The sequence below is a fragment of the Puma concolor genome, chromosome E3 (assembly GCF_028749965.1).
Source record: "Puma concolor isolate L17-30 chromosome E3, mPumCon1.1.hap2, whole genome shotgun sequence".
Taxonomy (NCBI): Eukaryota; Metazoa; Chordata; class Mammalia; order Carnivora; family Felidae; genus Puma; species Puma concolor.
This window is the reverse complement of record NC_141682.1, coordinates 32,009,888-32,037,393: the sequence shown is the minus strand read 5'-3', so window position 1 is coordinate 32,037,393 and position 27,506 is coordinate 32,009,888. Positions and strand designations below refer to the sequence as shown.

Here is a 27,506-nt window from a genome sequence, read left to right as displayed (position 1 = left end):
ACGCACTCATATTCTCATGATCTCTCTAGTGGGAAACCACTGAGTCAAAGATACTGATATTGGAACTTTAGAATGCATAAATTTCAAACAAGGGCTTTAAGAAATGCTGATCTCTGGGTCCTCCCCAGAGATTCTAATTCAGAAGCGTGGAGCCCAGGAATCTGCATGTGGTAAGCACTCCAGGTGTTTCTGATGTAGGGCCACACTTTGGGAATCACAGAATTAGAATATCCCCAGGGGCCACAGTTTTGGAATGAAGGAAGGTGACTCACTGGGTGCCTGCCAGGAGCCATACGCCCGAGCTAGGTTCTATATTTCCCTCATTTCACCTCCAGAATAACCTAGCAAGGTCCCCAAAAAGAGAAATAAAATCTCTCACCTTAGATTTGCAAAATCATTTTGCATAGAAATACAACAGCAATTCCGTTATTTGAACCCCGACAGAGAGGTGCAACAAATAAAAGAACCAACAGAGTTTTCATTGATTTTCCAGGTGTTAATAATTCCAGGGATATATGTAATTAGGAGAAGTTAATTAATTTCTGAAATAAAACCTACTGGTCTTGTACACACGGGCACAAGAAGATAGTGCATCTTTCAACAGACCAAATCGTTAGCCCGTTAGAGTCTGAAGAGTAACTAGTTGAGCTGAGGCTTTGAGAAACTGTCATTACATCAGCCATGATTTGAATCATCCTGTTTTATGAAAACTCGAAACTGAGCTTTTCTGAAGCCAGTCTTGGATCAACGATGTTCGTGCATTCTGTTTCCGGTTTTGAGCTTAAACATGCAAAAAAGATCTCCTGAGACTGAGTTCTTCAGGAGACCCAGTGATGAAGATTCGTGTGTAATTAATTCATTAAGGAAGCCCTTGCAGGAGACACCCACAGGGAAAAGACAAGAAACCAAGCAAAAGTGTCATTTAGGCAAAGCTCCACAGGGAGTAACTTCAGCCTAATCTAGCTGGGGACTCTGGAGGGTAAAGTATGCTTTTGACTTTGTTTGGACCCAAGCAGGAAAGCTGCAATTTCTTACTCCTGCACTCAGATGACATTGACCAAAGGCTTCTAGGAAGGATGTCAACCTGGGAGCACTTCCAGCTCAGAACATCCAGGCAGATTTGCACCACTGGCCTGAGACAGTTCCTCCCTTTAAAGACTTACTTGTGCATGCTCATAGAAGCAAAGCGCATCTAATTAGGCAAGGGACCCAAGAGATGGTCAAAGGAATCCAAGGGAATCTGGGAGGAGCACCAACAGTACCCAACGCTAACTTTATTGCCACCTTGACAAATCTAGTAATTTGTATGCATTTTATGAATTCGCCAATGGACGACTAGTGGATGGAACACATTCGTTTTATAACGCAGCTGTGATCTAATTTGAGAATTCAAGATTAGGAGGTATCTTTAGGTTGCCAGCTCTCGAACATGCTCAGCTTATAACATATTTTTGTGTGCCCCAAATGTGCATAAAATAGGCATAGACTTTGTTTTTTTTTTTTTTTTATTAACCTTGTTCCCTTCAATAAAGTGAGTAATCTTCCAGTTGAAGAACACACATATTTTCCATGGAACTCAACAAAGCCATGTTTGATTAAAGAAAACTTAGGGATTTATTAAAATTACAAAGTAAGGCATGCCACAAGAAATCAAATAAGAAGTGAGAAAATAGGGTCGCCTGTGTGGCTCAGTGGGTTAAGCATCCAACTCTTGATTTCGGCTCAGGTCATGATCTTGCTATTGGTGAGTTCGAGCCCTGTGTCAGGCTCTGTGCTGACAGTGCGGATCCTGCTTGGGATTCTCTCTCTCTCTGCCCCTTCCACCACTTGTGCTCTCCTTCTCTCTCTCTCAAAATAAATAAATAAACTTAAAAAGAAAAAGAAAAAAGAAAATAGAAGTTCTCCCTTTTAAATAGCACTGCCTGGAGGTGATTACATTCTAGTGGTTTATCCTATTTATTTCCTCTTCTTTTTGTTTAGCTAGTTTTTCTGTTGCTGGACATTTAGGTTGTTTCCAATTTTTCACTAATATGATGTTGCAACACATTTTCTTTTTTTGTCTACAGTCTTGGGTAGGATATGAGTATCTTGTGCACAAGAAAACCCCCTTCAAAGGAGAATGGCTGATACCAAGGTTCAGGCATTCAACATTTTATTTTTATTTATTTACTTTTTTTTTTTTTTTTTTTAATTTTTTTTTTTCAACGTTTATTTATTTTTGGGACAGAGAGAGACAGAGCATGAACGGGGGAGGGGCAGAGAGAGGGAGACACAGAATCGGAAACAGGCTCCAGGCTCTGAGCCATCAGCCCAGAGCCTGACGCGGGGCTCGAACTCCCGGACCGCAAGATCGTGACCTGGCTGAAGTCGGACGCCCAACCGACTGCGCCACCCAGGCGCCCCTTTATTTATTTACTTTTAAAGTTTATTTATTTTGAGAGAGACAGACACAGTGTAGGTGGGGGAGGGGCAGAGAGAGAGGGAGATGGAGAATTCCAAGCAGGCTCTGCACTGACAGTGCGGAGCACAATGTGGGGCTTGAACACACGAAACCGTGAGATCATGACCTGAGGTGAAACTGAGAGCGGGATCCTTAACCGACGGAGCCACCCAGGCTTCAATATTTTCTTTTATTTTTTTTTTTAATTTTTAAAAATGTTTTTATTTATTTTTGAAGGAGAGAGCGAGAGACAGAGCATGAGCTGGGGAGGAGCAGAGAGAGAGGGAGACACAGAATCAGAAGCAGTCTCCAGGCTCTGAGCTATCAGCACAGTGCCCGATGTGGGGCTCGAACTCACAAACTGTGAGATCATGACCTGAGCTGAAGCCGGACACTCAACTGACTGAGCCACCCAGGCGCCCTAAGGCTTTAAAATTTTAAAAAATGGAGTCAAATGATCACCCCACACTCCAGTCCCATAAATGCTTATACTAATATATACTCTTCACCTACAGGGATTAAGGCTCATTTCCTTGGTTATTTTATTTTTAAATGAGAAAAGGGTATATACATACATATATATGTATGTATGTATATAATCATATTTCCTAATTTGGGCCTTTTTTATAAAATGGCACTCACCCCCCAAGCCTTATCCTCATGGGTAAAATCTGTCGCAGAAGATGACCTGGCTCAGGCTAAGGCTTGGGTCAGTTTTACTCCAGCCACTTACTTAAAAGTGAATAGTTCATGGCTTTTAGTACACTCACAATGTTGTGCAATCATCACCACTTACTAGTTCCGGAACATTTCCATCACCTCAAAAAGATGATCATTTTTAATGACCTTTGTACACAGTGAACAGTCACTGCTTATGGGATGTTTGGGGGAGGAACAACACACATGTGAAGTAGAAAAAGTGCTCACCACTGAGATTAGAGTTCTGATCATCTTTCTTTTGTGTTGTAGCATTCCTAGAACATCGAGGGTTCTTTTCAGTGCTTGGAGACTTGCCAAATGTGCTACTTTTAAATAAAAAAAGAAATCCCTGTTGGCCTAAGTAATTTAAAACACTGAGCGGGGATCTTGGTAAAAACAAACAAACAAACAAACAACAACAAAAACCCCAGAAAACCAATGGGGCTCACTCTCCTAGTCTCATCTTGTTCTGCTAGCCTGGTCTTCTGCATTATTCTACCATGTTGTTCATCGCTTGACCACACTAAGTACCAGTGTTCCCAGGCTCTGTGCCTATGTTCCAAGTGTTCTCTCTGCCCCAAATACCCTTTCCCTGAGACGTCCTGCTCATTCTTCAAAACTCACCTTTAGGTCATCTCCTCCATGAGATCTTCCCAAATATTGATCTCTTTCTCCCACTTATACCCAGAGTGCATTGCTGAAACCTTCTCTTTCAGATAATCTGCTCTTTGAAGGACTTAACTGTATGTCTGCCTTTCTCCATCTGAATGTGATGCGCGGATGGCAGGGACTTGGCCCCATTCATCTTTCAGGTCTCACATAGTTTCTAGCTCAATACACGTTTGCTGAAGAGAGTTGAACCATGGAATATGTTACCATGAATTTTGATGGTATTTAATTAAAAGAAAGTAATCTCAGGGGAAAACAGGATTCGTATTTTGAGAGAACAAAGAATATTTGTCTTAGGGCTCTTTTGGATGAAAGAACCCAAAATCTGTTCAATTTGGCTTAGGTGGAAGTGGGTTTTTAAAGAGAGATCCAAATCCCACCAAATCCCAAGAAAATGTAGAAATCTAGATCTCTCAAAGGAAAAGGAACTGGGTGGTACCACAGAACCTACTGCTGTCAGAATTTATGAACTATTTCTCTGGTGATTACCTTTTCCTTCCATAAGTATATATACACACACATGTATATATATGTATATACACTATATGTGTGTGTATATATATGCGTATATACATATATATAAAATACCTGAGAGAGTGCAGAGGAGAAAGGCAGAGGGTGAGAGGAGAGAATCCCAAGTAGGCTCCATGCTCAACGCGGGCCTCCATCCCATGACCCTGGGATCATGGCCTGAGCCAAAATCAAGAGTCAGAGGCTCAACTGACTGAGCCATCCTGGCACCCCTCAACGAATATTTATTGAGCACCTAGTATGTGCCAGAGTGGTGGTAAGCATTGGGCATACAGCACGAGGAAGACTGTACAATTCCTGCTCTCATGCAACTTTGTCTGGTTCCTAAGCGTTGAGGTAATGGGACTCCCTGTCCCCCGTCTGTGTTTTCTTAGCCCAAGTTCTTGAGGACAAATATAATTCATTTTAGGCAGCATTATAATTGACTGGATCCTCCTGGGTCAGGCGTCTGCATCCATCTCTGGCCAGGCTATGGAGGACTTTTCTCTGCAGAGGGTGCGGGGTTGATCAGGCACCCTAATGTGCCTCTTGTAAAAAATCATCTCATTCTACATGATTTGCAAATATGTTATTTTTGATTCATTTTATATCCTTTAAGGTGCCAGATTCCAAAGATAACTCTAATAAAGAAAAAGCCATTTCATATTATGATGGCAACATCATACGCTGCTGTGGGAAGCCAGGACAATTACTGCTTTAATTTGAAAGAAAGTTCTGCCCGAGCAATTAGCTCTGTCAGCGACTATTGCAGACGGTTTTTGGAGCCGGGACCTTAGAGAGCATTGAATTCTGCTGACCTATTTTCCAGATGAAAAAACCGAGGCCCAAGGAAGGAAAACGGTTTAGTCAAGGTCAAGGATCCATCACGGAGGTGCGGAGAGTGGAACTCAGGTGGTGGTTGTTGAGCTGTTTGAGGCTCTTTTCTTTTTCATCTACCCTTCAATTAGTGCACTTTCTTGTCTACTTTGCTTTTAAAAACATTTTTATCAATTACTTTGCTGGAAGCAAAGTAAAAAATTACTATGCTGAAGCATATAGATGGTTAAAAAACAGTACAGAGAAGCATTCTGGGAAGAGCAATGTGCCTCCCCATGCTTCCTGTTCCGAGGGTCACTGCTTCTTCTAGTACATCTTCCCAGAAATAGTCTGTGCATTCTAAAAGTAAGTGTGCTTGGGGCGCCTGGGTGGCTCAGTGGGTTGAGTGTCTGACTTCGGCTTAGGTCATCATCTCGCAGTTGACGAGTTGGAACCCTGCGTGGGGCTCTGTGCTGACAGCTCGGAGCCTGGAGCCTGCTTCTGATTCTGTCTCTCCCTCTCTCTCTCTGCCCCTCCCGGCTCATGCTCTGTCTCTCTCTCTCAAAAATAAATAAACATTAAAAAAAATTTTAAGTAAGTATGCTTGTATTTCTGCCTTACTTCTTAAAAAAAAATCATATCTTGACTGAAGATCATTTCAGATATATATACATACACACACAGTATGTATTTATATGTATATTTTATGTATTATAAATACAAATTTACTTCTAAGTTTAATATTTGTATTATTTACATAAATACATTCATATAATATACTCATAATATGTATTTATACATTTTAATAAATAAATATAAATATAAAAAATAAATATATTTATTATATATTTTTATAACATATATTTAGATGTATAATAATATGAAATATATGAATTTATTGTAATTTGTAACATGTCTAGAATATAAACATATTTATTAAACATATTTATTAAACATATAAATAAGGCAGTAATGCTTAAACTGAGTTCTGGATTTTTTTTTTTTGATTGATTGATTTTGTAAGAGAGGTGGGCAAGGGGCAGAGAGAGAGGGACAGAGAATCCCAAGCAGTCTTTGAGGTGTCAGCTCAGAGCCTTCGCGGGGCTCGATCCCACGAATGGCCAAGATCAGAGCGGCAGAGAGGCAAAATCAAGCGTGGTATGCTCAACTGACTGAGCCACCTAGGCACCCCTAGAATTTTTTTAACTGCTGTATAGTATTCCAATATGGAAGTACTGTCAATTATTTAGGCAATATCTCACCGACGGAGAGATCTCTCTGGGAGATCCCACCTCTGCCCCACCTCCGATGGAGGTTTTCAGTTCTTTGCTATTACAAACAATGCCATAAGGAACACTTTTCTACATCTTTGTGTGTGTGTGCAATGACACCTTTCTCCTCCCCTCTCCTCCTCCCCTCTTCTTGCCTCTTCTCCCCACCCCTGTCTTCCCCTGACCTCTCCTCCTCCTCTCCATCTGGCCAACTCATGGCTTCGGGGAGGAGAGACACAAAATGTAACACTTGGTGGTGATGTGATGAAGGCCTGAAGAGAGAAACTGGAGATAAAGTATCTCGGTCAGAATTATAACAGGAATCAACTTGAGCTAATTTAGGCAAAAACAGGAGGAAGGTAGGAGGACTTTATTGGAAGATCCAGGAGTATCACACAGAACCCCAAAATCTCAGGATCCAGAAAGCCATCAACAAGGTAGTTAAGTTCCTTTTTGTCTTGTTTCTGCTTCTCTCTGGAATCGTATCTATTTTCCCTTTCTGTTTCCCAGCACTGTTTGATCCTGTCTCTGCATGGAGGCCAATGGGATTCCCCACAGGACTCGGTATAGACGTTCTCAACTCAGACTGGTTGGCTTTTTCTCAGTCCCAGATGGGTGATGAGGACCAGATTGGCTGGCAAAGTGATCTGCATAAGGTGCAAATCTGAACGAACGTGTCTCTCTTTGCTTTACATTGTTAGACAAGGTACCATCATTATAGGAAGCAGTCTCGAGCCCCTTAGCAAGGCATTGAAACAAGCTGACCCCCTATTTGACCTTTATCTCCAGTCTTTTCTCCTCAAAAGCTCCAAGTTCTGGCCATGCCAAGCATCAAATCATTTTCTGTATACACCAAGAATACGTGACTTGGCCAGGACAGTGCCGGTTGGATTTCAGCCCCAGCTCATGCATCAGTTGGGGATATCTCTGTGGAGCACACATCAGCATAGGCATACAGGCAGAAGCAGGAAGTCAGAGTCAGAAGAGATTAGGAGAAATAGAAATCCCTTGATTGTGGCATGGGTGGTGATGACGGTTAATGCTGGGTTTCTCTTTATATGGGGATGGTGCTCCAACTATTTTATTCAATTTACAAAGGACATGATGGTCATGGCAACTACAGGATTTGGAAGAAGGCATCCAATGGATAACACCTGGTCTTCACAGGCACCCTCCCTGTTCCTTTAGACTTCCCTAGTTTGTCTCTATTCCGGATAGGTGGTAAGCAGGTTATGTCCTTTGCAGGTACCACCGACCATCAGAGTTGGTGCAGCTGATGTTGGTGATGGAGTGGATGTCTCTTATCAGAGGCGGGCCATCACCAAATCCTGTTGATTCTACTACATACTGCCAGGACCCTGAATTATTGCCTTTCTACTTTTCTTCTGGAATAAAGCAAATGACTGTCTTCTGCCTCCAGCACTGGTTCCCCTGATCTGCTCTCCACAGAGCATGTGGGGGCATCATGCAAAAATGCAGATCTTGGTCAGGTCACTCCTGCTTCAATGGCTTCCTGGTGCCCTCAGGCTTGAATTCACTGCCCCCCTCACCTCCCTCTCCTCCCTGCCAAATCCTGTTGAATCTGGACCTTACTACCCTTCAGCCTTAACTTCCACTTCTGACCCTGCCTTCCTGTCTTTTTGCCTAGCTCACTAATGAGTGACCCTTGTCTGGAACTCAGTGTAGGCATTACTGCTTGTATTAGTTTCCTCTTGCTGTTGTCACAAATGACCACAAATTCCATGTTTTAACGCAAGAAAGCTTTATTCTCTTATACTTGTGAAGGGTAAAAGTTCAAATTGAGCTTTAACAGGCTAAAATCAAGGTGTCAGCAGGCAGATTCCTTCTGGAGGCTCCAAGAGATTCGAATCTCTTCCTTGCCTTTCTCAGCGTTTCAGCTTCTGGGGCCTGTGGACCCTTCCTCTGTCTTCAGAGAACATCACTCCAATCTCTGCTTCTGTCATCCCGTCTCCTTTTTCTCTTCCCTGGTCAAATCTCGCTCCATCTGCCTCTTAGAAGAACACTCATGATTCCAGTTAGGGCCCCCTTGGATAATCCAGAGCAATTTCTGTCTCAAGATCCTTAACTTAATCACATCTGCAAAGTCTTTTCTGCCAGGTACTAGGTTTGAGGTTCAAGGGATTAGGACTTAGATATCTTTGGGGGTCATTATTTAGCCCACTGCCCTGCATTCCTGAATCCAAGGATATGTTAAATATATTAGACCCTCCCCTGGTTCCCATAGGATGCCATACTTCCCAGTTACATGCATGACAAGCATCCATTGAGGAAAAGACTCGTTATACACTCACCAGCTCTCTGTCCTCCTCTGAGCACATAGGAACACTATACTTCCCAGACTCCTTTGTGCTTAAGTTGGGACCATGTGACCGAGTTCAGCCAATGGAATATGGTGGGAATGACGTATGCCACTTCCCAGGCATGGTCATAAACTACCTCACTCCATCCTTCTGCTCTTTGCTCTATGGCTCCATATGGCCTCCACACGGCTTCCACATGGCTGAAAGTAAAGGATTTTGTGATGGCGGTGCTGCAGGATGGGAGGGACCTGGATTCCTAAGTCACCATTCACTGGGTTAAGCCACTGAGATTTTGTGGTTATGCAGTACAGCACATGACCTGCCCTGACGAATAAATTAAGTCTTTTTTGTTTCTTTCTTTAGCCAACGATGGGCTCTGTCTTATTTCCTCTTATGTCCGCCACCACAGCAGAGTGCTTGGCATGATGTGAGCATTCAATAAAGGCTTGTTAAGTGAATGAAAGGCAACTGGATTCAGGATGAGGACATGGAAGTGGGGGTAGGCAAAATTAGGGAGAAGTGTCATCATCACCGCGAGAGATGATGAGGGCTGAACTGAAACAGGAGGAATGCGGATGACAGGAAGGAAGGATCTGATGTTTGCTCAGGAGGGAGAATTAACAGAACTTGGTGACCAACAGGATGTGGAAGTTGAGACAAAGGGAGGCACCAAGGACATCCTGGTTTACCGGTTTGGAAACACGGCTGGCTGTTGGCACACTGAACTTGCCAATGTACAGGGGTTGCTCTGATTATGCAGGTGAAAACACAGCTTGTGTAACTTCATGTGACTGTTGCTTCTTTGCTAATAGTAAAAAACATGAGTATCAGCTTCTCCTGGAATACTGTCGGTGGGGCAGTCTTGGTGACAGGGAGATTTTCATTCTACTGTGGTTAGTAGTAATGGCATTTGAACTGTTTGTAACTTGAAGCTATCCTCTGTGTGTCCTCTCAAAATTCCCATCTGGAAATCCTAATGACCAATATGATGATATTAGAAGGTGGGACCTGTGGGAGGTGGTTAGGTCATGAGGGTGGCGTCTTCACGAATGGAATCACTCTTCTTATAAAAGAGACCCCACTGAGCTCCATCACCCCTTCCGCCATGTGAGGACATAGTGAAAAGGTGCTGGCTATGAACCAGGAAGAGGGCTGTCACCAGAATGTGTCCATGCTTGTGTCTTGATCTTGCCAGCTTCCAGAACTGTGAGAAATAGATTTCTACTATTTACAAACCACCCAGTGTGTGACATTTTGTTACAGCAGCCCAAATGGACTAAGACAGTTGACATAAAATAGCTACAGTGATTCACACATCCCTGCATGCATGTCCCTTTTTTCTTTCGTTCTTTTCTTTTCTTTTCAGTTTATTTTGAGAGAGAGAGAGAGAAAGAGAGAGAGAGAGAGAGAGTGAGTGTGAGTTCAAGGGTCAAGGGGCAGAGAGTGGGAGAGACAGAATCCCAAGCAGGCTCCACGCTGTCAGCACAGAGCCCACCTGAGGGCTCAAATTCACAAACTGTGAGATCATGCCCCAAGCTGAGATCAAGAGTCGGATGCTTAACTGACTGAGCCACCCAGGCACTGTGTGCATGTTCCTTTACAATGCAACTTTGCCACTCTTCCATATTCTCCTTGAATACGAACTGCCTTTGTAGCTTGTTTTGTGCCAACAGAATATGGCATAGGGATGATGTGCCTGTTCTGACTCTGGGTCTCAATAAGTCTTATGTGCTTTATTTTAGTGAGTAGGAACCCTGCCCAGGCATCATGTGAAAAAGCCTGGGCTAGCCTAATGGCTTATGAGAAATCTCATGGAACAGAGAGGAGCTGTCCCACATGAAGGCTGTCCCAGACCAACCAGAACCCTGGTGACCTGGCAGTTAACAGCAAATGCAAGAGTGAGTCCAACCAAGACCAGAGGAACCATCCAGTTGAGGCCAACCTCAGTTGCCAATCCCCAGAAGTATTAGTTAAATAAATAGTTATCTTAAGCCACTAAGTTTTGGGATGATTTGTTACATGGCAAAAACTAACTGATACAATCTGTATTTATAGACATTTGTTGGAGCAGAGAGACACGGGTCCGGGGAGTTGTGTGGTTTGCATCCATCCATAGCTGATTCCTGGGGATACACCTCGTCATTTCAGCCAATGTATTTAGCTGGAAAATGCATGACCCTAAAACCTATTTTGGTTTCACAGTACAGTTGGAGGGACTTAAATTATTCAGAGAATTGCTTCAAACTACCACTTTACTTGTGAACAAAAGCTACTGTGAGATTCTTAAATTAGTCATCCCAGACTCTGGGATTTCATCTCTAGTAAAATGACCAAAAATTAGGGACGATAAGTCTACCATTTTTTCCCTGGTAAGAAATATTTAAACACACATATGCGTGCATACACACACACACACACACACACACACACACACACACACACTCACTGATAAAGATAAGACTAACATAATTGAGAAAGTGAATTATTATACAAATAGAGTACACAACCTTTAAAAGAGGTGCTTACAGAACATCTATTTCATCAACCATAATTTTTCTCCATTTTCTATGGACCAGTGGAAACTTAAGTATGGAAAACTTCAGTATTGTTCTTCAGACTGACATTTGAGATACCAAATCGTTTCAAAGGCTATGGATGGTGAAATCAGTTATTCTGTCTTTTAATTTCTCTTCTTACCCCCTATGTTGTTCTTCATAATTGCATTTCAGCCTCCTCCTTTATCCAAGCCAATGACCCTACAGGGTACATATGTCTGTCTGTCTGTATTTTAAATATGTATTTAAGACCTTGGGTCCTAAATGGAGGCAGAGCTTTGGCTACTGGTCTCAGAAACAATTATTGCCTCTATTTCTATAGAACCACCTAAGTTCATAACTTTTCTCTCACTGCAGAACAAGGGGAGAACATGGGTCTTATGATGAAGGAATTGGTTTCTTTTTTTTTAAGTTTATTTATTTGTTTTGAGAGGGGGAGAGGCAGAAAGATGGGGAAAGAGAGAATCCCACGCAGGCTCCACCCTGTCAGCGCAGAGCCCCATGTAGGGTTTGATCTCAGGAGCTGTGAGATCATACCCCCAGCCGAGATCAGGAGTTGGATACTTAACCGACTGAATCACCCATGTGCCCTGAGAACTATTTGTAAAGACAATCTACCAGGAGGAGCCAAGATGGTGGAACAGCATGGAAGTCTTTTCGCACATCACGTCCATGAAATACAGCCAGATCAACACTAAACCACCCTGCACACCTAGAAAACAGATTTGAGGATCAACACAACTATCTGCACAACCTGAACCACAGAAATCAGCAGGTATGTGGGGCAGAGAGGTGAACTGGGGGAGGGAGAAGCCGCTGAGAGCAGGGAGCTGTTATTGCCTGCAGAGAGAGGATGGGGGTGGGGGGAAGCACACCCCCCACCCCCAACAGCAGCTGGAGAAAAGTGGAAACAGCCACAGGGACTGAACTAAAGGGGAGAAAGGAGAAAGGAGAGAGTTTAAATTCCATTAAGACTCTATAAACAGGGGATCGCAGAATCTGAAACTCCGCAGCTGGTTACCTGGTGCTGCTATGGTGGGAAGGGTGAAGCCTGGGGCCAGATGCGTGTTGTGATTTTCCATGATCCCTGAAACGCTGCTGCTACACGATCGCGTGCACTTTCTCTGGGGCGGGCTGGCGCCCAGCCACAGTCTCTGGCGACGGCAGCAGCAGAGTCCCATGAACGGTCCCGGGTGAGACGGCACCCAGCCATTGCTCGGGGAGACCCTCCCGGAGAGGATCTGAGCGGGTCCGAGCCGCGGTCCCTCCGAAGTGAGGGGTCGGGAAACACAGCCGCGTAGGAAATAAAGCTCAGGAGGTAAGTGCCGCCTGGCAACCTGATGGCTTGCTCACGGACAGTGTAGAAGTGGGAGCAGAAGAAGCCAGAGACAAAGGATGGGTGCGGGATTGCTGGCCGGGTAGAGCACAGAGTTTCCATACTAGAGACTGGGCAGCTGGATGACGCCATTTTTACCGCTGCCACGCATGCGCATACACACCTGTAAGCGCCACAACAATCCTCTCCAGTGAGCTGAGCAGCGCCATCTAGTGGAGAACGAAGTCATTACCCTAAGCCCCGCCCAACTGGGCCAACCTCGCTCTTCAGTAACACAAGTCTCTCCGCCTGCTTAGTTTACGAACTATAAAGTGTTTCATAGTTTGACTTCTAGGGGAAAACGAAGTGATTTCAATCATATTTCAGCCTGTTCGGTGGTCCATCTATTCAGTTTTCTTTTTTTTCTTTTTCACTTCTTTTTCTTGAATACAGAAAGACAAAAAATTTATTTTTATTTTCAATTTTTATTGAAAATATTTTTCTTTATTTTTTCTACTATATTTTTTACTTTTTTTGTAAAGTTTTCAAATTCTATTTTACTTCATCATTTCATTTTATTCTATTTCATTGTATTCATTTTCTCAAATTTTCAAACATTTTCCTTTTTTATCTCCCCCCCCCTTTTTTCTCTAATCTATCAAGCTCCTTTCAATAACCAGACCAAAACACACCTACAGTCTGGCATCATTTATTTGATTTGTGTGTGTGTGTGTGTGTGTTGTTTTTAATTTTTTCATTTTAATTTTTTTTTTTTTGCTTTATCAATTCCTTTTCTTCCTTCAAAATGACAAACTGAAGGATTTCACCCCAAAAGAAAGAGAAGAAAGAAATGACAGCCAAGGACTTAATCGACACAGATCCAAGCAAGATGTCTGAACCAGAATTTAGAATCATGATAATAAGAGTACTAGTTGGGGTCGAAAATAAATTAGAATCCCTTTCTGCAGAGATAAAAGAAGTAAAAGCTAGTCCGGAGGAAATAAAAAATGTTATAACTGAGCTGCAACCTCGAATGGATACCCTGGCAGCAAGAATGGATGAGGCAGAGCAGCAAATTAGCAATACAGAGGAAAAACTTATGGAGAATAATGAAGCAGAAAAGCAAACAGCGAAGGCAAAAGAGCATGATTCAAGGATTAGAGAAATCAGTGACTCATTAAAAAGGAACAACATCAGAATCATAGGGGTCCAAGAAGATGAAGAGAGAGAAAAAGGGGCAGAAAGGTTATGTGAGCAAAGCATAGTGGAAAACATTCCTAACCTGGGGAAAGACACAGACATCAAAATCCAGGAAGCACAGAGGACCCCTATTCAATTAAATAAAAACGGACCATCAATAAGGCATATCATAGTCAAATTCACAAAATACTCAGGCAAGGAATGAATCATGAAAGCAGCAAGGGAAAAAAAGTCCTTAACCTACAAGGGAAGACAGATCAGGTTTGCAGCAGACCTAGCCACAGAAACTTGGCAGGCCAGAAAGGAGTAGCAGGATATATTCAATGTGCTGAATCAGAAAAATATGCAGACAAGAATTCTTTACGCAGCAAGGCTGTCATTCAAAAGAGAAGGAGAGATTAAAAGTTTCCCAGACAAACAAAAATTAAAGGAGTTAGTGACCATCAAACCAGCCCTGCAAGCAATTTTAAGGGGGACTTGCTGAGGGGAGAAAAGACGGAAAAAAAATTATCAAAAGCAATAAAGACTAGAAAGTACCAAAGAACACCACCAGAAACTCCAACTCTACAAGAAACAAAATGCCAATAAACTCATATCTTTCAGTACTCACTCTAAACGTCAATGTACTAAATGCTCCAATCAAAAGACAGAGTGTAACAGAATGGATAAGAAAACAAGATCCAGGGGCTCAGTCGGTTAGGCATCTGACTTTGGCTCAGGTCATGATCTCATGGTCTGTGACTTTGAGCCCCACGTCGGGCTCTGTGCTGACAGCTCAGAGCCTGGAGCCTGCTTTGGATTCTGTGTCTCCCTCTCTCTCTGCACCTCCCCTACTTGTACTCTGTCTCTCGCCGTCTCTCAACAATGAATAAATGTTAAAAAAAATTAAAAAAAGAAAAGAAAACAAGATCCATCTATATGCTGTTTACAAGACACTCACTTTAGACCTAAAGACACCTTCAGATTGAAAGTAAGGGGATGGAGAACCATCTATCATGCTAATGGTTGACAAAAGAAAGCCTGAGTAGCCATACTTGTATCAGACAATTTAGACTTTAAAATAAAGACTGTAACAAGAGATGAAGAAGGGCATTATACCATAATTTAAGGGTTCTACCCACCAAGAAGACCTAGCAATTGTAAACATTTATGCTCCAAATGTGAGAGCACCCAAATATATAAATCAATTAATCACAAACATAAAGAAACTCATTGATAATAATACCATAATAGTAGGGGACTTAAATACCCCACTTACAGCAATGGACACATCATCACAGCAATGGACACATCCTGACACAGAAAATCAACCAGGAAACAATGGCTTTGAATGACACACTGGGCCAGATGGACTTAACAGATATATTTAGAACATTTCATCCTAAAGCAGAGGAATATACATTCTTCTCCAGTGCACATGGAACATTCTCCAGAATAGATCACATACTGGGACACAAATCAGCCCTCAAAAAGCATAAAAAGATCAAGATCATACAGTGCATATTTTCAGACCACAACGCTATGAAACTCGAAATCAACCACAAGAAAAAGTTTGGAAAAATAACAAATACTTGGAGACTAAAGAACATCCTACTAAAGAATGAATGGGCTAACCAAGAAGTTAAAGAGGAAATTTAAAACTACATGGAAGCCAATGAAAATGATAACACCACAACCTGGAACCTCTGGGATGTAGCAAAGGCAGTCAAAAGAGGGAAGTATATAGCAATCCAGGCCTTCCTAAGAAGGAAGAAAGGTCTCAGATACACAACCTAACCTTACACTTTAAAGAACTGGAAAAAGAACAGCAAATAAAACCTAAAACTATCAGAAGACAGGAAATAATAAAGATTACAGCAGAAATCAATGGTATTGAAACTAAAAAACAAATACAATAGAACGGATCAATAAAACCAGAAGCTGGTTCTTTGAAAGAATTAACAAAATTGATAAACCCCTAGCCAGTTTGATCACAAAGGAAAAAGGAAAGGACCCAAATAAATAAAATCAAGAATGAAAGAGGAGAGATCAGAACCAACACAGACGAAATAAAAAACAATAATAAGAGAATGTTATGAGCAATTATATGCCAATAAAATGGGTAATCTGGAAGAAATGGACAAATTCCTACAAACATATAAACTACCAAACTGAAACAGGAAGAAATAGAAAATTGAACAGACCCATAACCAGTAAAGAAATCAAATTAGTAATAAAAAAATCTGCCAAAAAACAAGAGTCCAGGGCCAGATGGCTTTCCAGGGGCATTCTACCAAACATTTAAGGAAGAGTGAACACCTATTCTCCTGAAGCTGTTCCAAAAAATAGAAATGGAAGGAAAACTTCCAAACCCTTTCTATGATTCCAGAATTACTTTGAATCCAAAACCGGACAAAGGCCCCACGAAAAAGCAGAACTATAGATCAATTTCCCTGATGAACATGGATGCAAAAATCCTCAACAAGATATTAGTGTACCTGATCCAACAATCCATGAAGAAAATTATTCACCACGACCAAGTGGGATTTATACTTGGGATGCAGGGCTGGTTCAATATCTGCAAAACGATCAATGTGATTCATCACATCAATAAAAGAAAGGACAGGAACCACATGATCCTGTCAGTAGATGCAGAGAAAGCATTTGACAAAATACAGCATCCTTTTTTGATAAAAACCATTAAGAAAGAAGGGATAGAAGGATGATACCTCGAGATCATAAAAGCCATATATGAAAAGACCCAACACTAATATATCATCCTCAGTGGGGAAAAACTGACAGCTTTCCCCCCAAGGTCAGGAACAAGACAGGGATGTCCACTCTCAGCACTGTTATTCAACATATTATTGCAAGCCTTAGTCTCAGCAGACAACACAAAGAAATAAAAGACATCCAAATGGGCCAGGAGTAGGTTAAACTTTCAGTCTTCGCAGATGACATGATACTCTATATGGAAAACCAAAAAGATTCCACCAAAACCTGCTAGGACTGATCCATGAATTCAGCAAAGTGTCAGGATAGAAAATCAATGCACAGAAATCAGTTGCATTCCTATACACCAACAACGAAGCAACAGAAATAGAAATCAAGGAATCAATCCCATTTACAATTGCCCCAAAACCCATAAAATACCTAGGAATAAACCTAACCAACGAGGTGAAAAATCTATACACTGAAAACTATAGAAAGCTTATGAAAGAAATTGAAGAATACACAAAAAAAATGGAAAAGTATTCCGTGCTTCTGGATAGGAAGAACAAATATTGTTAAAATGTCAATACTACCCAAAGCAATCTACATATTTAAGGCAATCCCTATCAAAATAACACCAGAATTCTTCACAGAGCTAGAACAAACAATCCTACAATTTGTTTGGAACCAGAAAAGACCCTGAATAGCCAAAGCAATCTTGAAAAAGATAACCAAAGCAGGAGGCATCACAATCCTGGACTTCAAGCTGTATTACAAAGCTGTAATTATGACGACAGTATGGTAGGGGCATAAAAACAAACACTCAGATCAATGGAAAAGAACAGAGAACCCAGAAATGGACCCACAAACGTAGGGCCAACTAATCTTTGACAAAGCAGGAAAGAATATCCATTGGAATAAAGACAGTCTCTTCAGGAAGTCACGCTGGGAAGACTGGAAAGTGACCTGTAGAAAATGAACCTGGACCACTTTCTTACACCATACACAAAAATAAACTCAAAATGGATGAAAGACCTCAATGTAAGACAGGAAGCCATCAAAATCCTTAAGGAGAAAGCACGAAAAAACCTCTTTGACCTTGGCCGCAGCAATTTCTTACTCAACATGTCTCTGGAGGCAAGGGAAACAAAAGCAAAAATGAACTATTGGGACCTCATCAAGATGAAAAGCTTCTGCACAGCGAAGAAAACAATCAGCAAAAGTAAAAGGCAACTGACAGAATGGGAGAAGATATTTGCAAATGACATATCAGATAAAGGGCTAGTATCCAAAATCTATAAAAGTTATCAAACTCAACACCCAGAAAACAAAAAATCCAGTGAAGAAATGGGCAAAAGACATGAATAGACATTTTACCAAAGAAGACATCCAGATGGCCAACCGACACATGAAAACAATGCTCAATATCACTTATCAGGAAAACACAAATCAAAACCACAATGAGATACCACCTCACACCTGTCAAAATGGCTAACGTTAATAAATCAGGCAACAACAGATGTTGGCGAGGATGTGGAGAGAGGATCTCTTTGGCATTGCTGGTGGGAATGCAAACTGGTGCAGCCACTCTGGAAAACAGTATGGAGTTTCCTCAAAAAAATTAAAAATAGAACTACCCTACGACCTAGCAATGGCACTACTAGGTATTTATCCAAGGGATAGAGGTGTGCTGTTTCAAAGAGAAATATGCACCCCAATGTTTGTAGCAGAACTATCGACAGTAGCCAAAGTATGGAAGAGCCCAAATGTCCATCGATGGACGAATGGATAAAGAAGATGTGGTGTATATACAATGGAGTATTACTCGGCAATCAAAAAGAATGAAATATTGCCATTTGCAACTACATGACTGGAACTAGAGGACATCATGCTAAGTGAAATTCGTCAGTCTGAGAAAGACATGTATCGTACGACTTCACTCATATGAGAACTTTAAGAGACAAAACAGATGAACACAAGGGAAGGGAAGCAAAAATAATAAAAAACAGGGAGGGTTCAAAAACATAATAGACTCCTAAATATGAGAACAAACAGGGTTACTGGAGGGGTTGTGGGAGAAGGGATGGGCTAAATCAGCAAAGGGCATTAAGGAATCTATTCCTTAAATCATTGTTGCACTATATGCTAACTAACTTGGATGTAAATTAAAAAAATAAATAAAATTAAAATAAAAGAAAAGAGAATAGGGGTGCCTGGGTGGCTCAGTCGGTTAAGCATCCGACCTCGGCTCAGGTCATGATCTCGCGGTCTGTGGGTTTGAGCCCTGCGTTGGGCTCTGTGCTGACAGCTCAGAGCCTGGAGCCTGTTTCAGATTCTATGTCTCCTTCTTCCTCTGACCCTCCCCTGTTCATGCTCTCTCTCTGTCTCAAAAATAAATAAATGTTAAAAAAAATTTAAAATAAAAAAAAACCAGAGAATATACCAAAATTCTTCTTGCTATGGGAGTGTCTGGGTGGCTCCATTGGTAAAACTTGATCTCAGCTCAGGTCTTGATGTCATGGTTGTGAGTTCAAGACCAGCATTGGACTCCACACTAGGCGTAAAGCCTACTCAGAAAAAAAATTATTCTTGCTATGTTACTGAGAATGCTTACATGTTGCTGGGATGTCCCCTTCGAGAAGCCTTTGCCTGTGTAGGCTGAGCGAAACATCCTCCTGTAAGTTCCCACACGCTTGGCCTCTCATTCTGCCAGAGTTGCATCCCCTACATAGAGGACAGGCTGCAGAAGTGGTGAGGCCCTGTGTTCAGAAATCATTTGAGTTCCAAGGTAACGGCAGAGCAGCAGACAAAGCATGGGGCCCTCCTGAGCATGGGTTGCTGCATGGAGAGCAAGGATCTTGTCTCAGCCTTCGGTCTCCCCAGGGCTCAGGGCAGTGCCTGACACCTGCTAGCCTCCTTCAGGTTGCCTGTCATAAGAGTGACTCTTTACTAAGCACTGCCTAAGGTCCGTTTCACTGTGCCAAGCGCTCTATGCAAGATATGGGGTGTTTGTAATATTAGAAGATATGGAGTGTTTGTAATATTCCTGGGGAAAGCACCCCTCTTTTTTTTTAAGTTTTTATTTATTTATTTATTTATTTATTTATTTATTTATTTATTTATTATTTATTGAGAGAGTGCACCTGTGCATGGCGGAAGGGCAGAGAGAGAGAGAGAGAGAGAGAGAGAGAGAGAGAGAGAGAGAAAGAATTCTAAGCAGGCTCTCCACACTGTCAGCGTCGAGTCCAACACAGGGTTGAACTCATGAACCATGAGATCATGATCAGAGCTAAAATCAAGAGTCAGAGAGGCTTAACGGACTGAGCCACCCAGGTGCCCCAGGAAAGCACCGTTCCTATCCACATCTGATAGATGGGGAAACTCAGGCTTAGAAAGGTTAAGTGACTCATTTGAGGCCATAAACCTCATATGAGAAAGAACTAGGATTTCAACACGGGGCAGTTCTCAATCGATTTCGCAGTGTCTGCTCATCCACAGTGTTCGTTTGTGGCAACTGGGAGGTGCTACTGGCATCTAGTGGGTAGAGTCCAGGGATGCTGCTGAACCTTCTACGATGCACAGGACAGCCCCCGACACCAGCTCCCCACAGCACAGAATGATCCACTCTAAAATGTCAAGATCACTGGGGCACCTGGGTGGCTCCGCCCGGTAAGCGAGTACTTTGGCTCAGGTCACGATCTCATGGTCTGTAAGTGCGAACCACTCATTCGGGTCTGTGCTGACAGCTCAGAGCCCGGAGCCTGCTTCAGATTGTGTGTCTCCCTCTCTCTCTCTCTGCCCCTCCCCCACTCACTCTGTCTCAAAAATAAATGAACATTTAAACAATGTTAGATAACAGGGGGCGCCTGGGTGGCACAGTCGGTTAAGCCTCCAGCTCTTGATCTCGGCTGAGGTCATGATCTCACAGTTTGTGGGTTCCAGTCAGGCTCTATGCTGACAGCTCAGAGCCCGGAGCCTGCTTCAGATTCTGTGTCTCCGTCTCTCCCTGCCCCTTCTCTGTTCATACTCTGTCTCAGTCTCAAAAATAAATAAATACTACAATGTATTTATTATTCTTCTTAAATGTACTTTAAATTGACGTGCACCTGAAATGTTTCTGCCCATGAAGCCAAGTGTGGACGTGTCGTTATTTTTTTCTGACACACATTAAAAGTAAATATAAAATTGTTAAAAAAAAACATGTTTGGGTACCACCAAAAAACCTCTCACCTACTACTTGTAGTCTGGGGAAACCCAACTTTAGACCCGCTTCACTTCTCTTGTAGTTTATCTTTTATCTTCCTTTATCTTTTCAGAAAAAGAGAATAAAATACATCAAATCAGTGTGTTGCCCCCGCAAGGCAAGGAGCTGGCCACATTTTGGCTTCTGTTGGAGAAAGTCATCCAGGGGACATGGCCTCCAGTTGACCCCTGAGCTGGAGGTGGGCAATCAGAGGCTCGTCACCCCCTCCTCTGTCCTTGCAATGTATATTCCACCCACTGTTCTGGTACTAGGAGTCTGCTTCAAGGATGCAGCCTTGGGAGAGCAAAGTGCTGTTAAGACCATGTGGACAATATACTACTGACCCCCGTTGCGAGCTCTGTGTAATATAAACTTGTAAGATTCTGGCAGGCAGTTGCAGAGATCCACTCGCCTTGCAGGGCCCAGGGAAGGCCTTGTAAGTTCCCTAGCTTATTACCCCCGCCACCCGCCCATCTGGAGACATCTGCCCCCTTCTTTGGTCTCTCCTTACGCTCTGTATATGGGAGTTTAGTTTTGATTCCCCGCCCCCCCTCCAGCCCCCAGGTAGCTCTTAAGGTTTCGAACCAACAGCTTCCGAGTCCTCTCATTTCTTTTTTCTCAAGGCTAACAGTTGCTAAGAAACCTTTTTGAAACCCTAAAAGCCACCTGATGAGGACTATTCACAATCAACGCCTTCAGGTGAGGGCCACAACACAAATAGTCTGATTTGTGGAGTTGCTTATAGAGGGACACGGGCTCCGAGTCCTGGTGAGCAAACCTCCTTTGTAACATCGCTCCTTCCCCCTTAATTGTTGGGAGTACGGTTGCAGGCTCCTTGCAAATGGTGCTGCAGACTGACATAATTAAGCCTAGAGCAAACGAGATTCTTCTTTAGGTATTAAAAGTGCCTGTCTTGTAAATAATGTCATCATCTCTTTCATAGAAAGCACTTTCATTAAGAGCTGCGTTTTAATTTCAACACATTTGCATGAATTCATTTGGGTAGTGGTGGGGGGTGGTCTTTGATGATGATTTTTCATCTTCCATGAACTTGACAGGTGTTTCAATTAGGAAGTTAATAACCATCCCCCCCACACCGCACCCCTCCCCGTGAGGAACCCTGAAAGAAATGTTTTCTCAACCACGTGTTCTAAATGGGGACATGTTCTCAATAATCACACACCTATTAGGCGGCAGTGACTCTATTTACTGAGTTGACATACCCAGAGGAAAGTGGCTTTCTTCCTTTAAAGAGCAAAATGAGCCTGATTCCCCCCTTCTTGTACATATTTTTCAAAGGCTTGGGAAACAGGTGTGGGCGATATTCCAGAGGGGCAGGCGGAAACAGCAAGGGAATTCGCTTTGGGTGAAGCTCACAGGGGGAGCAGGTTTAGAGTTTGGGATCTGGCAAATAAGCCGCGAAGGTCGGTCTATTAGGTCGGCTTCTTTCTGAAGCAGGCTCCCTGCACTCTCCTTGTGACAAACAGGGGGCAGTCTCTGTTAATTAAAGCCGGGAACAGCAGCCAGAGTGAGTCTCCTCTGAGAACCGGACTCAAATGTTCTGGTGACAGGCAATATTTTACAGAGATTGGAGACATTCTAAAATGGACTTTGCTGTCTAGATTTTGTCTCTTTTGGCGAAGGTGCTTTTTTTTCCTCTTTCTTAAAATCAAATTTAGAAGTATCTGAACACCCCCAACTCGTGTGGGAAGGTGTCTGTGACCTATGCTTCTACCAGGCCACTGACCTAGGCTCCCAGCCCTATGCTTGCTGGGAGGTGCCTTGGTGGGGTGCGGTGGGGGTGGGCAAGCAGGAAAGCAGAGGTTAGGAGTCTGGCATTCTGCACCCAGCCCTGGCTTTCCCATTTGCTGACCATGTGACCTTGGGACAAAGCCCTTAACCTCTTTGAGCCTCAGCTTCCTGGACCTCGGCAGGCCTGCTGGAACAGTCCTTTCCTATTCTGATTTAGTGCCTAGAAATATCCCAATCCCTCTGCATGGTCCTGACAGCAGAAACTCCATTGTCTGTTCCTGTCGTACGGGTTCCTTTCCTCCCTTGGTTTAACACCAACGGTCTTGCGTAAGAGAGCTTAGTAAGTTAATCAAAACAGCCTCTAAGTATTTTTTGAGTGTTTGTCATGCTTCTCGCTGCTGTAGGTGCTGGGAGATGCTGCAGGAATCAAGGCCCCTTTCTGTCCTGGAGTTTACCAATCGACGTGCGGAGACAGGAGACAGGCAAAAACCAAATATATAACGTAATGTCAGATGGACAGGGAGTCTGGAGGCCTATTTTAGGAAGGCACTACCTGGAATGGTTAGAACACAGACCCAGGAGTCACATTTGTTGGGTCAAATGCCAACTGGGTAGCGTCCCTTGCTGCACTACTGTGGGCAATTGGTTTAATTGCTTTGGGCCTCAGTCTCTCCCTCTGTTGTGTGGGCCCGGTAATATTACCTAGAGATAGAGTTAAATAAGATCAGTCACTCAAGTGGTTTAGCAACTATTCCCAGATTGTCTGCGAGATGCCAGGCACTGCTTTGAGCATCTGTGAGGAGGTGATTTTAGAAAAGACAAGCTTAGTGGGTATGTTGTAAGCATCGAATAAATGTCAGCTATCATTAGCTCTCACACACCAATGCTTGTGTTTGTAGAGGCTCACACAGTGGTGGTGGGTGTGGGTCGACAGACATGTCACACTACCCTATTTCGGGAACCTCATTCCGATGGCTCTGATGCATTTAGACTGAACAATCTCACACCTGGTCCAGGTGGGTTTGAGACAAAATACAGCCCATAATTCAGTGAGTCTCCGAGGGCTGGCATGCTCCTGGATATGCTGGGTCAGGGTCGGCATGGTTCGTATTTTCCTGGAATAGGGTCATTCTATGCTAGTCTTTCGGAAGACAGTAGGTGACATTCTTCGAAGAGAAGGCACAATTAGCTTAGCTCCCTGTCATTCTGAGAAAACTTACAAGAGAGGCCAGCAGCCAACTCTCTAGCATGCTTTTTCAGTTAAAGAGAACCCACTATGTCATTTTATACGTGGTCCGACTTTTTGGTGCTTTGAAAATGCCTCGAGAAGGCCCTGACTGAAGCCCAGGGCAGGGGGTGGGGTGGTTGGAGGCATCATTTCCCTGCAGATCGCCCAGCCGACTGCGAAGTGTATACTTAGTTAATGCAATTAAAAAAACAAAAACGCAGGGGCGTGTGGAGATCTAAATTCGGTGTGGCAGCTTTGGTGCAAATGCTGTTTGGGGGGCTATTGGAGTCAAATTCAAGCAGAGGACAGAAGTGGGAGAAATGAGAGAGGGCCGACGGATGGCTGGAATCTGCTGAGTGGAGAGGGCAGATTTGGAAATGCTGACGGGCGACGACCGGAGGCTGGAAGCCGAGGAAGCAAGGCCGGACTGCGCCACATCGGGTGAGGATATCTGGGGGGCTCCGTGAGCACAGGCGCCAGCCGTCTCCGGAGACCCACGCGCGGACTCCAGGCGCGGGAGGGTGGCTGAAGCTAGGTGTCCAGGCCTTGCGTTGCACCTGATCTGGGCGCGCAGAGGAGGCGCGGCGGTGTGCCCTCCTGTGGAACGCAGGGAACGCCGCGAGGTCATAGAGGGACAGAAGTGGCAGGTCCTGGGGCCTAGGAGAGTCCCAAGGAAAGACGTTCCAGGACGTGGGACGTGCCCCTGCCTGGTCTGCTCTCTCCCTACCCCCTGCGCTTCTTCGACTTCACTTCATCTCACGGCCTTCTCCCGGGGGTGCTGACCTCGGGGCCAGTGGCTTGCCACCCCGCCTTCCCAGCTGAGCCTTGGTCCTCGGCAAGTCCCAGGGAGTAGAACCATCCCGGATGCGCGCCTGGCTGGAGGGCGCATTCGGGGGAAAGGAAGGGCGAGGCGCCCCGTGCACCATGGAGGGGCGATCCTGATCAGTCTGTACCCTAGTCCGCCTTGGAGTGGAAGCCACTTAGTCTGTCCCTAACCCCTCCGAGTCCCCTCTTCCCTGGAGGGCAGATTGGAGCCGCAGCTCCTCCGCACGCACGCCTGAAAAAGCCACGGGCGGAGCCGCCTCTTCGCCCGGAACAGGTCTGAGCCGTGCCTCCCTCCCGGAGAGGGCGCGGGAGGTCCCGCAGCTATCCTCCACCTGCCGGGAAACCCGAGCGGTGCCTTCAGCCCCGGTGGCTGCCGAAGCTCCCTCCTCCCCGCCCGCCAGCCTAGCTCAGCTCCGCACGCCCCCCAACTCGCTCCCGCCCCCCCCCCCCCGCCCGCCCGAGTCACCTCTTCCGCGCCCCCGCCCCTCTCGAGCTCGCGCCCGTTCCACCCCCCCTTCCCTCCTCTGCCCGCCCTCCTTCCCCTCCCCCTCCCCCTCTCCTCCTGCCCTCCCTTCATTCCACAAGTGTTGCTTCGCTCTCTCCAGCGCACTTGGCGAGCTGGAGAGGTGAGAGGGATCCTGCGAGCCGGCGCAGGGCGGCGAGTCCGGAGCCGCCGGCTAAGGCGAGGCGCGGACAGACCGACGCTCCCCTGCTCTCCGGCCCCCGCCTCTCCCCGTAGCCGGCCGGACCTGCACCCCGCGCTTGCCCCCGCTCATCCTCCCCCCGCCCGGTCAGGCGCGCTCCTCCCCGGCCGGCCCCTCGGCGCGCGGCGCGCTGGAGGCGAACGCGGGCTGAGCCGAGCGCAGTGGCCGCCGACCACCGAGCGCCCCGCGCCGCTCCCTGCATGTGCGGCCCGCGGCGGCTCGCAGCCCCCGGCAGCAGCCTCGGCAGCTTCGGCCGCGCCTCGAGAGGCGGCTGCAGCGGCTCCAGCGGCGGCCGAGCGGCCGAGCCCGGGCTGGGAGACACGATGCGCCGCGTCCTCCGGCTGCTCCTCGGCTGCTTCCTCACCGAGCTGTGCGCCCGCGTGTGCCGGGCGCAGGAGCGAGCGGGGCACGGGCAGCTGGCGCAGCTGGGCGGCGTGGTAGTGCTGGCGGGGGGCAACCGGTCCGGGGCCGCCTCCGGAGAGGCCGGCGAGGGCGCGGGGGCCTCGGACGCGCCCCCGACCCGGGCGCCCACGCCGGACTTCTGCCGGGGCTACTTCGATGTCATGGGCCAGTGGGACCCGCCGTTCAACTGCAGCTCGGGCGACTTCATCTTCTGCTGCGGGACTTGTGGCTTCCGGTTCTGCTGCACATTTAAGAAGCGGCGACTGAACCAGAGCACCTGCACCAACTACGACACTCCGCTGTGGCTCAACACCGGCAAGCCCCCCGCACGCAAGGACGACCCCCTGCACGACCCCACGAAGGACAAGACCAACCTGATCGTTTACATCATCTGCGGGGTGGTGGCCGTCATGGTGCTTGTAGGCATCTTCACCAAGCTGGGGCTGGAGAAAGCGCACCGGCCGCAAAGGGAGCACATGTCCAGGTGGGCTGCCTCCCCTCCCCCCGCCGCCTCCCCTCCAGGCGCCCCTCTCCCTCGTCTTCCCTCTCCACCTTTCCCTGGGCAATGGCGCTTCCCTCCTCCCCCCCCCCCCCCCCCCCCGCGTCTCCGCTGGGGGAGGTCGCCCGGGAAGCCAACTTCGGCTCCCCGCGCGGAGAGGGGGCGCTGGGCTCCGCACAGGTGTGGATTGGAGCGCGTGTGTGTATGGGGGGGGGTCTCTGCACCCGTCACCCTCCCGCCGCCCCCTCCCGCCTAGGATTGAAGCGTGTCTGAGACACACACAGCCCGGGAGCCCGCGGCCCCGGAGTCTTGGGTTTTGGGGAGGGGTCTACCCCTCGGATTCCAGACGCTAGCTTCTAGGTAAACAGGGCAGGCGGGCCCGAAAGGGAAGGGGGGCGTGTGTGAGCCCGCGCGCGCGCGCGTGTGTGTGAGGGAGGGAAGGAGTGTGTGCCGCCTGCAACTCGTAAGGCTCGCGAAAAAGAGGCGAGGGAGGTGGAGAGAGAGAGAGAGAGAGGGGAGGGAGGGCGAGAACAAAAGCCTTGCCTGGAGCGGCCGCCTCTCTCTCCCTGAGCTGCCAGGTCCCCGGAATCGGGACCTCGGTTCCCTCCCGGCCACCCGCACCCCTCGCCCCTTTCCGCCGTCGCCACTTCTCCCTGCTGGGGGCCGGGGCCTTCGCCGCTCGCTGCGCCCCTTGCAGGGGGTTGGCGCGGACTCCAAGGGCGGGAGCCCCCCTCCCGCCCCCCTGATTCGTCAACTTTCCTGGTTGCCTTATTCATTATGCAAGTCCCAGCGCCAGCAAGTCGCAGCAGATGGGAGAAGGCATTTGGGGATTAATGGAGCTATTTGCCTTTTGCTTTTTTTAAAAGTGTCTAAATTGATTCGCACAACCCAGTAACTTTGGAGGCCGAGAACGCAACCCCCAGGACTCAGCCCCCAGACCCGACGGAGGCCAGGGTTGGCGTGAGGTCTGGGCGGGCGGGGTTGGGGAGCGACTGGCGGTCTTGGAAAGGCTGGATGGCTGGGCGCTAGCTAGCTCGATCTTCTTGCCGAGTGTAGGCAACGGGGGTCGCCATGGGTCCCCCCCCCACAGACACACACCCTCCCCACACCTCCGGCGGGGGCCCATGTGTGCTCGTGTGGATGCACGAGCTCCGTGCGCCTGCCTAAAAAATCTGAACAAAGAGACCCACCAAAAATAGGCGAAGGAACATTACCACCTCACTAGTAATTATTTTCTATTTATACGCAGAGTATCCGATGATTCTTTCTTTTTTTTCCCCAGAGGGGAGGGATTTGGGGCAAGAGGTGAGGAAGTTCCTCTTGGTTTGGGTCAGCAGGGAGGGGTCGGTGGATGTTGGGGTCTTGA

At 46.1% G+C, this 27,506-nt stretch overlaps 1 protein-coding gene and 1 long non-coding RNA gene across 4 annotated transcripts in view; one reads left to right on the top strand and one right to left on the bottom strand.

Moving 5' to 3' along the window:
• Positions 1-21,916: 21,916 nt before the first annotated feature.
• On the bottom strand, positions 21,917-26,131 carry LOC147573108 (uncharacterized). The gene is made up of 2 exons (XR_015245214.1): positions 26,016-26,131; positions 21,917-24,307 (listed from the first exon to the last, which is right to left on the bottom strand). It is a non-coding gene; the product is annotated as an uncharacterized LOC147573108 (long non-coding RNA).
• SHISA9 (shisa family member 9) overlaps positions 25,413-27,506 on the top strand; it is a 420,204-nt gene continuing 418,110 nt past the window's right edge. For all 3 annotated transcript variants that reach the window (XM_086691202.1, XM_086691201.1, XM_086691200.1), the window contains exon 1: positions 25,413-26,125. In XM_086691202.1, the coding sequence (XP_086547328.1) occupies positions 25,440-26,125 (686 nt within the window). In that variant the 5' untranslated portion in view covers positions 25,413-25,439. The remainder of the gene's footprint in view (positions 26,126-27,506) is intronic.